The sequence below is a fragment of the Sinocyclocheilus grahami genome, unplaced genomic scaffold (genome assembly GCF_001515645.1).
Source record: "Sinocyclocheilus grahami isolate Dianchi unplaced genomic scaffold, SAMN03320097.WGS_v1.1 scaffold168.1, whole genome shotgun sequence".
Lineage (NCBI taxonomy): Eukaryota > Metazoa > Chordata > Actinopteri > Cypriniformes > Cyprinidae > Sinocyclocheilus > Sinocyclocheilus grahami.
Window position 1 is genome coordinate 612053 of NW_015505347.1, and position 13550 is coordinate 625602.

General features: G+C 34.6%; 2 protein-coding genes across 2 annotated transcripts; both read right to left on the bottom strand.

Annotated features, from left to right (window-relative positions):
* Positions 1-1814: 1814 nt before the first annotated feature.
* On the bottom strand, positions 1815-9648 carry LOC107593262 (estrogen-related receptor gamma). Its single transcript, XM_016282901.1, has 3 exons — positions 9475-9648; positions 4994-5263; positions 1815-2230 (listed from the first exon to the last, which is right to left on the bottom strand). The coding sequence occupies exons 1-3, from the start codon at positions 9581-9583 to the stop codon at positions 1986-1988; spliced, it is 624 nt and encodes a 207-aa protein (XP_016138387.1). The 5' UTR covers positions 9584-9648; the 3' UTR covers positions 1815-1985.
* Positions 9649-9758: 110 nt separating this feature from the next.
* Positions 9759-11825, bottom strand: esrrgb (estrogen-related receptor gamma b). Its single transcript, XM_016282944.1, has 3 exons — positions 11766-11825; positions 11328-11432; positions 9759-9967 (listed from the first exon to the last, which is right to left on the bottom strand). Exons 1-3 carry the CDS (start codon positions 11779-11781, stop codon positions 9759-9761), a joined length of 330 nt encoding a protein of 109 aa, XP_016138430.1. The 5' UTR covers positions 11782-11825.
* Between the last annotated feature and the right edge of the window lie 1725 nt (positions 11826-13550).

The window sequence follows — 13550 nt, forward strand, 5'->3', positions numbered from 1 at the left end:
CTCAGCGGTGCTGTTTGCTAAATCAGCCAGCAATGTTCGGCTTTTAGAACAGCGGTTTTCGATTTACGAGTAAAAATAATGACCTACACGCATAAATCATTTTAAACACTGCACTATTACATGAAAATAAGACCCACTTTAGGGTCTCTTGCTAAAGTTTTGGCCTCAAAATTACACACCGACATCATTATCCTGAGTGTATAGGATATATTACACACACACACACACACACACACACACATTATATATATATATATACACACACACACTCAAGATAATTAAGTCTAATTTTTATGCCAAAACGTTAGCAAGAGACCCTAAAGTGGGTCTTATTTTCATGTAATAGTGCAGTGTTTAAAATTATTTATATATGCGTTGAATTCTATATATAAATATATATATATATAGTAAAACCAAAAATTATTCAGACACCAGATATCATTTTTAAAATATTTTTTAACTAGTGGGTGCAGGACACTACAGTTCATTTATGTAAGCGAGGATAGCAAAATAAAGTAAACTGTGACATATTATACCCAAAAATTCTTCATACAGTGGACTACCAGTAAAATTTATAAAAATTTGGGACCAAAAATTTATCAGACACTTTGACCTGATCATGTTTTGCTTAAGTGTTTTTTTCTTTAATTGCTAATGCGACCTTTTTACATCACAGACTGAACTAAATTAAGCATTGCTTAGTAATTAGTTGACCTAAATTGGTATGATCTAATTGTGTACATAAATTTAACAGCTGACAGCTATTCAACCGAATTCTTTACATACCTTTCTATCAAAGTTATCTGATATTATCAAGCTGAATTTGTTCTGACACAGTTTAACTCAGAGTTCTTGTTGTCTCACACGGCTCCGGGGCGTGAACAAAGGCCTACTGTAGCGAATCGATGCATTTTTGTAAGAACAATACCCATATTCAAAACGTAATAATCACTTTAATCTAGCTTGCGCCAAGAGTTGTACATGGAAGCAGCTCCGGGAGGATGACGTAAGAGGTCGGTGTTGCGCATGCGTCGGTGAGTCTCGTGAAAACCAACGTTTGTTAACAGGAGCAAAGGAAGCAAAGTTTTCTTACTTTAGCAAAGGAAAACCAGTCTCCTCTTGGCTTATATCGAAATCCTCTGACATTCTTCTTTACAAATCCTTGTTTTGTACTTCTAATTAGTGACCGTTGTTTTGTTTTGATCTCTCTCCTGCACTTCGGCGTTCGTCACTTCTGAGCGGCGCATGCGCAAAGCTGACCTCATACGTCATCCACCCGGAGCTGCTTCCAGTGTACAACAGTGAGCGCAAGCTAGATTCAATTGATTATTACGTTTTAAATATGGTTATTTTTCTTACAAAAATGCATCGATTCGCTACAGTAGGCCTTTGTTCACGCCCCGGAGCCGTGTGAGACACTTTTCACAGAAAAATCTGTAATATTGTGAAATATTATTACAATTTAAAATAACTGTTTTGTATCTGAATATATTTAAAAATTTAATTTATTCTTGTGATCAACGCTGAATTTTCAGCAACACTATTTCAGTGTCACGTGATCCTTAAGAAATCATGCTAATATGCTGATTTGCAGCTCAAGAAACATTTTTGTGGAAGCCATAACACATTTTGGATTCTTTGATGAATAGAAAGTTCAAAAGACCGGAAATATAAATCTTTTGTAGCATTATAAATGTCTTTACTGTCACTTATGATCAATTTAATGCATCCTTGCTGAATAAAATTATTAATTTCCTAAAAACTTTTGAACAGTACTGTATATTGGATACTTAATTTTTTAGTTATCTATCATCCTCAACTATATAAAACAAACTGTATTTGTCTGAGAATATGCTGTATTATTGTTACGTGTCATGACAATGACAAGCGCCTGTGGTTTTCCCTGGATTCGTGAATAATCCTTCATCCAATCGTGTGCAGGAGGAGCGTGTCACCTCTGTTTGACGGTCCAATCAGGTAAAGGATCAGACATTTGCCTCCAGAAGTTCCAGGAAGAGTTTGTGCATGGGGACGCGTCCGTCCTGCTTGATGCTGCAGAAGTGCCGCACGGCTTTGGCGGAGGTCTGGCGGAGGAGTGGAAGGGTCATGATGAGTTTCCCCGTCCGTCGAGGGTCTTCCCTGTGATGGACACACTCATAATCCAGAAGAGCTTCATGGAGAGAGTCCTGCAGACCCTGAACTGCCTTCACGTCCTCTATATGCATCGAGTCTGAGAGAGGGAATCAAAACATCAGGTCTTTCAGGTCTCAGAATTCTGGACGCTTTTGCTGCATTTCATTCCAAAATACTGACTGTAAATAATGCATGTGTTAAAGTTGCTATTAGCCATTCATTTAAAAGAATAGTTCACCCAATAATGAAAATTTGCTCAACCTCAGGTAATCCAAGATGTAGATGAGTTTGTTTCTTCATGGGAACAGATTTGTAGAAATGTAGCATTTCTTCACTTACTCACCAATGGATCCTCTGCAGTGAATGGGTGCCGTCAAAATGAGAGTCCAAACAGCTGATAAAAACATCACAATAATCCACAATTAAATCCACACCACTCCAGTCCACCAGTTAACATCTTGTCAAACTTCTGGCCAAATATTCCAGTCCATAATCCGTAATAAAGCTTCATCCAGTGAAAATGCCCATCCCCTGATGTATTTTCATATCAAAACCTACTAACATATTTGTTTAGGACTGTTTTAGTTTGTTCTTGATCTGTGCATATTTCTCTCCTGATTCAGACAAGATGACTTTTTTCACTGGAGGAAGCAATATTATGGATAGAAATCTCCTATTTTCACCTTAATTATGGATTTGCTTTTTAGGAACATGCAGCTTTTCACTTTAAGTGAAGTGAAGTGAGTGACGTGTGGCCAAGTATGGTGACCCATACTTGAAATTCGTGCTCTGCATTTAACCCATCCTAACACACACACAGAAGTGAACACACACACCGGAGCAGTGGGCAGCCATAAGACATAATTGTCTTATAAGTGCACTTATAAGACGTAATTGATGGACTGGAGTGGTGTGGATTGCTTATGGATTATTGTGATGTTTTTATCAGATGTTTGGACTCTCATTCTGACGGCACCCATTCACTGCAGAGGATCCATTGGTGAACAAATGATGGAATGCTACATTTCTCCAAATCTGTTCCATTGAAGAAACAAACTCATCTACATCTTAGCAGGGGCGTGTCCAGGATTTTATACTTGGGGTGGCAAAGAGGGGGGCAAGAGCAGAATGAGGGGTGGCAACTATAGATCAGTGTTTGTACTCCCCATACTGTATATTCTGTATATTCAACACCAGTGTTGGGGAGTAACTAATTACATGTAACTGAATTACTTAATTTACTTACAAAATAAATGTAAATGCAATCTGTTACAGTTACTGAGAAAAAAAAAGTGTAATTAAATTAGCCTACAGTTACTTATGAAAATGTTAACAATTACAAAGGGGACAGATTTGATTAATTTATTTCTTAATTGCAGTGACTGCTCTAAAATACGAAGCACCAATGTTTCAGGAGTTTAGAACACAGAATAAGATGCATTTTTATTCGATAACTGTTTAATTTCCTATTTGGGTTTATGCATATGCTTTAAGATTTTTTTTCCCAAGGCATTGTTAGATGCCAGTGTTTCCTGTCATAGCTGTGAAAAGATTTGATTTTAAAAACAGTATCATAGCTATCAAACTATTTCTTGTTATGATTTTAAACCTGTATTTAACCAGAACGATCAGAATTGAACCAGAATCAGATTGATCTCAAAGTAAAAAAGGTGCTTAAGTCTGATTTTGTAGTGGCTGTGCTTTAAAATTAAATGATTATAATCTTAATTCAAGTGATGCAGGCTTTTGAAAGTCTGCCAATAATCAATGTTGAGTTCTACTGTAAGGTTAACCCTGCCTGCTTTAAATGTTTCAAAATGATTAACAGTAGAAAATATTTGACATTTAGAAAAGTAATCAAATGTAATCAGTTACATTAATTTAATAAAGTAATTGAAATAGTTACACTACTTATTACATTTTAAATAGGGTAACCTGTAACCGATTACATTTACAAAGTAACCTTCCCAGCACTGCCTAACAGTAACCGTCAGAAAATTTTCTGGAAGTCAATGGTGAAAAAAGTGTCAAAGATACGGCCCCCCCTCTCCCAATTTTTCATGCCACAGCAAAAATCAAGTGTTGTATAACACCCCCATGAATGATGGCCATATATTGGTCACACTGTAGTTAAGCAGTTATAAAACATAAAAGTTTTATAAATCTTTTCAAAATAATGCATTTATGCGCGATTATGTGTAAATTAGTCCTGCCTGTCTGTGCAACAGACTGAGACCGTGTCTGTCTCTTTACTAATAGTGAAGCTGTGGATTTTGATTACTTCAAAACACAAAGAAATTTTCGCTATAACTTTTCTGATTCTAAGCATTTTTTTTGACAAATCACAGGGCAGCGTTGACAATATTTTTATGTGTGTGATCTGTTATGTGTCTGTACATGTGTGTGTGCAGTACAATCCTTGTAGGCAGAACTAGTTTAGAACGGCTATAGTTATGGCATTAATTGTGCTAGTGATTGAGCGGTAGTGGAGCACTCTGAGAGCGAGCGAAAACCATAATTCTCCGACTTTCAAAAGATCCCCGCTTCAGTTAAAATCATGCTGCTCCACTCTCAATGCACTTCGATCCCATACACTGCTTTGTGGTGGCAACTGGGGTGGCAAAGCTCATTTTAAGGGTGGCAGTTGCCACCCCGTGCCATCCTTGTGGACACGCCACTGCATCTTGGATGCCTGAGGGTGAGTAGATTTTCAGAAACTTCCATTTTTAAGTGAACTATCTCTTTATTTTATTTATTTATTTATTCACTTTTTAACGCCATGCCAGCATCAAGGCTATTTTAGTCTATTCCTTTAAATGGTCCATGCAGAAATGTTCTGCGCAAGTATCTGTATCTTTACCTGAGTTGGCGAGAGCAATGGCTTTCAGAGTGACAAACTCTTCTCTCTCCAGCCTCATGGACCTGTACCTGCGCACCAGCTGTAATATGGCCTTGTGGAGCTCCAGCAGACCTGCTGATTTAGCCTGTTCAGCATCCATGATGTAATCCTCCGCAAACACCAGTTTGTCCTCGCAGGGCAGCGAGCGGAAAGCCACACGCAGGATGAGGATCTCCATCCACGCGCTCTGCAGGAGACTCATCTGATCAGACAGATAGAGGCTGGAGAAACCTGCAGGAGTGATGGAGTGACTGGTCAGATAACCGTCTCTTTAAAAAACAACTAAATAAACCTATGATCCATGTAATTGGCTAAAGAAATAATAAAAGTACCTAAATATTAAAAATAAACAACTTAGATAACTAATTAAACTACTACACAAACAAAGAAAACACCTATATAAGTAAATAATCAGCTAAATAGTTCAATAAATAACCAAATACCTAAATATGTAAATAAACAACTAAATAAGTACATAATCAGTTAAATAACTAAAAATAAATGATCAGCCGAATAGTTAAATAAATAGCCTATCACCTAAATATCTAATTTCTAAACAAATAATAAGATAAACAAACCAATATAAATAACTGTCTAAACAAACAACTAATTCCCTAAACAACTAAATAAACTAATCATGACCTAAATAAGTAAATAATCAGATGACTAAAACAATTTATCAGCTAAGTACTTATCAACTAAACAAGTAATACTAAACATCTAAATAAGTAAATCAGATAAATAGCTAAATAAATAACCAATCACATAAATATAATTAAACAACGAATGTCCTAAACAACCAATAGGATAAACAAACTAAATAAATAACCAATCACGTAAATATCTAAACAAACTATTTCCTAAACAACTAAATAAACAAATAATCATTTAAGTAAATAAACTAAATAACAAAACTACAAATAACGTAATTAAACTGATTAAACCAATAATCAGCTAAATGAGTAATACAAAACCAATGATCTCCTAAACAACAAATAAGATAAACAAACTAAATAAACAACGAATCACATAATTATCTAAATAAACAACAAATTCTGAAAACAACAAATCAACACCTAAATAATCAGCTAATTACGACCAATTACATAATTATCTAAATAAACAATAAACAACTAATTCAAATCAATAAACAACTAAAGCAAATCGTCATGCAAGTAAAGAGCTAATTAACACTAATCAGCTAAATGAGAATAGCAAACACCTATATAAGTAAATAATCCGCTAAATAGTTCAATAAATAACCAAATACCTAACTATGTAAATAAACAACTAAATCAGTTGAATAACTAAACAACTAATCCTTTAATGAACTAAACTACTAATCAGCTAAATAAGAAATACAAAACAACTAAAGTAAATTATCAGCTAACTAACAATCACCTAAATATCTAAACAAACGACTAATCTCCTAATCTGATAATAACCACATAATAACCTAAATCATTAGCTATATAACTAAAACAACTTGCCAGTGCAGTAACTAAATAGCCAAATAATTTAAATACTATCTAGCCAAGTAAATAAAATAATCGAATGAATCGCTTAAATAACTATATTTAAAAAAAACGGCCAAATATCTAAATAAATAGAACTAATCAGCTAAATAACTGCCTCTGAGACGTTGAAGCAGATGAATGAAAAGTGACAGATAAAACCCAGCTAATTTGACACTGGACTCTGACCTTTGTTAGAAAGGAAAGCTTCTTTGTGTGTGTGACAGAGGTTTGTCCCCAGCGTCAATGATGGACCAATCTCTCTCATTCATGTTCTCTCACACTTAATTAAAAAGCCAGTGATTAGTTTGGTGTGGCGAGGGAGGAGAGCAGCTTTGATTCGATTTTTTCAGCCATCACTGATGTTTATCAGAGGCCGTAATGACTCGAATCTCTCGCTGGCTCTCCTCCTGAGTGACGTTCATTAGCTGATTGGATCTCTGCGCTGATCGATCGCGGGCTGAATGAAGCAGCGCTGCCGTTCACACTGAGCTCCGGAGACACAGCCGTATTGACGTCTGTGAAACGTGTTAATGGAATCAAAGGGCCCTCGTGACACTCAAACAACGCAAATAAAACAACCCCAGAGCCATTTGAATCAGCAATGTCCTCTTCTATTGTACGTCCTGCTTCAGACGCTGGGGAAAAGACAATGCTGCTGCTGTCACACACTGTTGACATGAACACACACAACTGCTCCTTGTGTATGTAAAACACACACGTTGGTTTATGTTTTGTGGTGAATTTTTATAGACATAATTCTTTTTATACTGTACAAATAACCCTAAACACAAGCCTCACAGAAAACTTTCTGCATTTTTTCACTATTTAGTATGATGTACAAGGTCAAAATTGTCAGGTTTTACTATCATTGTAGGGACATTTGGTCCTCACAACGTAGGGTTTATCTGGACGACACACACTCACACATACACATAGATACACTACCGCTCAAAAGTTTGGGATCAGTAAGGCTTGTAATGTTTTTTAAAGAAGTCTCTTCTGCTCATCAAGGCTGCATTTATTTGATCAAAAATACAGATAAAACCGTAATCTTGCAAAATGTTTTTACAATATAAAATAATGGTTTCTATTTTAATATCCTTTAAAATATGATCCTCATTCGAATATGCTGATTTATTATTAGAATGATCAATGTTGGCAACAGTTGTGCTGCTTTTTATTTATTTTTTATTCAAGATTCTTTGATGAATAAAAAGTTCAAAACAGCATTTATTCAAAATATAAATCTTTTCTAACAATATAAATCTTTACTATCACTTCTTAACAATTTAACACATCCTTGCTGAATAAAAGTTTTAATTTCTTTCAAAAAAAGAAAGAATAAAAATGTACTGTCCCCAAACTTTTGAACTGTAGTGTATATTGTAAGAAAAGATTTATATTTTAAATAAATGCTCTTCTTTTTAACTTTTTATTCATCAAAGAATCCTGAAAAAAAAGTATCACAGGTTCCAAAAAAAATATTAAGCAGCACAACAGTTTCCAGCACTGATAATAAATCAGCATATTAGAGTGATTTCTGAAGATCATGTGACACTGAAGACTGGAGTAATGATGCTGAAAATTCAGCTGCGCATCACAGGAATAAATTAGATTTTAATGTATATTAAAATAGAAAAACTTTATTTTATATCATAATAATATTTCACACACACACACACACAAGCATTTGTTATATTTTGGGTACAAAACTGTTTGCAGAAGTGAACTAAACCAAAAAAAAAAGTTTTCATTTTTAAAAATAAAGTGTTGCTTTGTTGTTTAGTTAAAAATAAAGATGAATCTAAAATAAAAATACAAGTTGTAAAAATATATACATTTATTATATCATATATATATATATATATATATAAATAAATATTATGTCTGTATGTGCGCTACTCTCCAATTGGAAACTACTTTTTTAATAGTAAATTTAACTATTGTTTTAAAGTATAGACCTGACAATACGTTCCTAGTTTTATATACTGAATTTTTAACATTTTATGTAAAAAGGTTGAATGGTCATTGCACAAATTTTCTAAAATGAATTTTTTTTATTATTATAATGTGTGGACTTTTTTGTTGTACAATTTATTTCCCAAGGGAATGTATCTTATTTTAAGGATGTTTAGATATTTTTGTTACGTGAAACCTAAAAAAATTCATTTTTTTTTTTTTTTGGCATTTCATGCCATAATTTGTGTAGTCAATATGATTAACCTTTTATAAAAACGAAGTCTGTTGTATGTCCTCGTGCAGATAAATGTGAAATATTCACTTAACATTCTCTCAAATGCGACAAATTGTGTTTATTTACCAAATACTGTAATCTGGTGCACAAAACTATGGCATATAATCAGTCACATGTTATGGAGAATCACACACACACCTGGTTTTGTGGTTTGTTTTGTAAGCATTACTACAGAGGTCAGTATCAACACAAAAACAGGTGCTGGCCAGTTCTGTGTGTATGTGTGTGTGTGTGTGTGTGTGTGTGTGTAGATACTGAGATACAGTTATAAAAATGAGCTGAATCTGTCGAAACCTATGAGAAAGAGGACTGAGGACGTCCTCAAAATATTATTGATAAATAAAGCAAACATTAGAATTAGTATGTAGTAAATACATAAGATTTAATGACAACAAAAGTCTATGAAAAAACCTCATTGAGACACTTGTGTGTGTTTAGAGCTGCTAAAAGAACTGATGTCTTCTGTACAGGAAGACATTTCATAATCAAATTCCTCTAAAAACATCTAATGCATCTGACATTCCAGTGTCACAGAATCTGTGTGTGTTGTTAGGTTACACAGAAACGCATCCAAACTAACAGCACTTTATCTCTGTGTATCCAAAACAAATAGCAGATAATACATGTGTGTGTGTGTGTGTGTAATTAAAGTCTCTTTGGTCTGTTAGTACCTGGTATGTGTTTGGCCCAGCTGATGTTGAGCACCAGCTCTCTGTCGGCGAGGTCACACAGGGTCGTTAGGGCTTTGATGTCACTGTCGGGGAGGGCGGGGTCAGGCATGGCACACACCTTCTCTGGCTCCGCCCCCAACAGCAGGGCCACCACCTTATTCTCCCCCTGAGCGCTGCAGGGTGCTAACGAAAAGAAACACAGAATATTAGCACGAACTAACAGCACTTTATCTCTGTGTATCCAAAACAAATAGCAGATAATACATGTGTGTGTGTGTGTGTAATTAAAGTCTCTTTGGTCTGTTAGTACCTGGTATGTGTTTGGCCCAGCTGATGTTGAGCACCAGCTCTCTGTCGGCGAGGTCACACAGGGTCGTTAGGGCTTTGATGTCACTGTCGGGGAGGGCGGGGTCAGGCATGGCACACACCTTCTCTGGCTCCGCCCCCAACAGCAGGGTCACCACCTTATTCTCCCCCTGAGTGCTGCAGGACGCTAACAGAAAGAAACACCGAATATTAACACATATAGGGCAACCATACATCCTTTTTCCTAGACGGATTTCTAAATAGCCTAAAATGTCCAGGTTTTGGCTTTGTTTTCCGGCTGACATGCTCTCTATAGTCCTCATACATTATATACACAAATTTGCATTACTTTGCTTGTTCTCTGTAGATCCTGCCTTCTCACACGCCGCGATTGGTCGATTATGTACAATGCCTGCATGCTATTGGTCAAACAAATTTTCATTCATTACCTTCAGCAAGTATGAATAGAGTGCATTAATGCCTGCCCACTTTTTCAATTTTTTTTTATCACCGCTGGTTCTAGAAGTATTTTTTCCATTCATTTTTCCCATTGGGATTTAAAAAAAGTGCTATAAGCAATTAACCAAGCCAACCAGCTAAGAGGAGAAATCACAATATTACAAACTTTTATTTGAAGCAAAAAATGTCAGACAAAAAGACAAAGGTACATGACTGTCTACTTATCGCCATTAATGAGGGAAAGAACTACAATCCCATGAGCCATTGCAAATGACATTAAAAATGATGGCGAAATATAAGTATACACACACATATTTATATTTTGAGAGCATGAGGAAACGGACTCGATTACATTATTAGTGGTGCTTAATTGAAGTGGGCGGAGCTCAGCACTTGTTTGATGCGGTTTGCTCTCTGCGACTCTATGATTGGTGGAATTTTCTTTACAGCATCATGGGTAAGGTAGTTTCTTTAAACACGATTATTTAAAACATGTTGAAATAATGCAAACTGATGGGTTCAACAAAAGCATACACCATCAATTAATAACCTCGGAGCACATAGTAGGTCTATATTTAAAGGTTAATAAGTAGTGCTCGCAAACGATTAATCGCGATTAATCGCATCCAAAATAAAAGTTTTTGTTACATAATATATGTGTGTGTACGGTATACATTAAATACACACACATACAATATATATTTCGAAAATATTTACATGTATATATTTATATAATTTATATTATCTATTAAAAAATATAAAAAATATAAACAACTTATTTTTCTTAAATATATACATGCATATGTGTGCATTTATATATACAAAATAAATATACACAGTACACCCATTATGTTATTATGTAAACAAAAACTTTTATTTTGGATGCGATTTAACACCATTAGTCATTTGACAGCACTATTAATAAGTTATTGTTAAAAATCAATTTCCTAATGGCGAAAATTAAGGACATTTTTATTTTCCAGAACCTGACTGTTGCACTCTTCTGGAAAACAGGGACATTTTAGTCAATTTAGAAATCCTAGCCACATATACTAAGACGCAGACGTTTCTGGCTCTGTGATTCTTACGTTGCTTTCTGTGAGGTTGCTGTACACTGAAGAAGACACTGGAATCAGAGTCGATTCTCCTCTTATATTTCTGCCGTCCTCCTCGCACCCGGTCCAAACGCACACCTGAGTCACACACACACACAGATTCTGGGATGAGGAAAAACAACTTGCTCCTTATGTAAAAAAAAAAAAAAGAGCTTGACTGAAATAAACAGCTGCATGAACTGGCTTTTATACATTTTTGGCAGCACTTTTAAAAAAAGCAGGTGCACTGAAATAAAATCAGGCCAGCAATAATGCGACTCCACACCTGCACTAATATAACACTCTTTGCTGACTGCGTATAATTATTATTTTTACGGTTGTGTTGCACGAGTACAGCTGCATATTTAAGAAGCCCATGATATGCGTGTGCTTAATCTCAGACACTTTCATAGCAAAACAAATCAAGAGAACCTGCATAGAGTGTCATTCATGTTATTTATTGCACTGCATGTAGCGAATCTCACCAAACCTGTCAAGAACACGGCAAAAATAAAATGCAAAAAAAATGTATAGTGAGGATTTTATGACAATTAGGCACATTTACACTCACAATTCTCAGAAAAAAAATTTATTCATCTAAAATTATACAATTTAAACATGAAAAACGTTCTAAATATAAAGTAAATCAGGCTTCATTTTCTTTGGATTCTGCAGAGAAATGTGACATTTTTGTGAGATTCATAAACACACACACACGCACACACACGCACACACACGCTCTCACCATTACGCAGCATTCCCACAGACAGACACTTAGTGAAGCGGCAGGCCTGACAGGACTTCCTCCTCCTTTTAGTGATCTCACAGTCTCTGCTGACCGAACAACTGTACTCGATATTTCCTGACAGAAACAAACAGACCATCATTACCATCAAAATATTCATCTAGCAAAAACTGTGTACCAAAGACACACAGACACACTTTCCCCCTGTGCAACTAACTAGACAAACTGCATTTATTTTATAACAAAACACCATAAAATCAGCAATATTTAGAGTTATTATTACAATATATTTCAAAATGTAATTTATTCCTGTGATGCGCAGCTGAATTTTCAGCATCATTACTCCAGTCTTCAGTGTCACATGATCTTCAGAAATCATTCTAATATGCTGATTTGCTGATCAAGAAACATTTCTGATTATTATCAATGCTGAAAATAGTTGTGCTGCTTCATATTTTTGTGGAAACCATGATGCATTTATTTGAAACAGAAACATTTATTTGATCAATTTAATGACCCTAAACTTTTAAACACATGAATCACCTACTATATTTGTCAAAATGTGTACAAAGCACATCACACTGGATACTGTGCAATGTATTCACATTTTCAAGATGAAAATGAACCAAAAGAAAGTTTCACTTACTATGCAATAAATATATTTAATACAGACCAGGTAGGGCTGGACGATATGGCCAAAATTTATATCACAATATATTTCTTAATTTCGGTCGATACAATGTAATTCCGATATAGATGAACAACTGTATATATTTTAAAAAAAAACAAGAACTCCCATAGCAGATGTCTGTACCTACAAACGTTTTTAAAATTAATTTGCCAAGTCTCTGTAACCTCCTCCTATAAAAACTACACTATACCAGTCAAGTTTCTGAACAGTAAGATTGTTAAAGTTTTTTAAAAGAAGTCTCTTCTGCTCACCAAGCCTGCATTTATTTGATCCAAAATACAGCAAAAACAGTCAAATATTTTTACTATTTAAAATAACTGTTGTCTTTTCGAATATATTTTAAAATGTAATTTAATCCTGTGATTTCAAAGCTACATTTTTAACATCTTTACTCCAGTCAAATGATCCTTTAGAAATAATTCTAATATTCTGGTTTGCTGCTCAAAAACATTCATTATTATTATGTTGAAAACAGCGGAGTAGATTTTTTTTCAGGTTTCTTTGATGAATAGAAAGTTCAGAAAACAGCGGAGTAGATTTGTTTTCATGTTTCTTTGATGAATAGAAAAGTCAGAAGAAAAGCATTTAACTGAAATAGAAATCCTTTGTAACATTTATAAATGTCTTCATCATCACTTTTGATCAATTTAAAGCATACTTGCTAAATTAAAGTATTAATTAAAGTATTAATTTCTATAATTTATTTCCCATAATATATATATATATATATATATATATATATATAGTATATATATATATATACAAAAGCTTTTTATTTCAG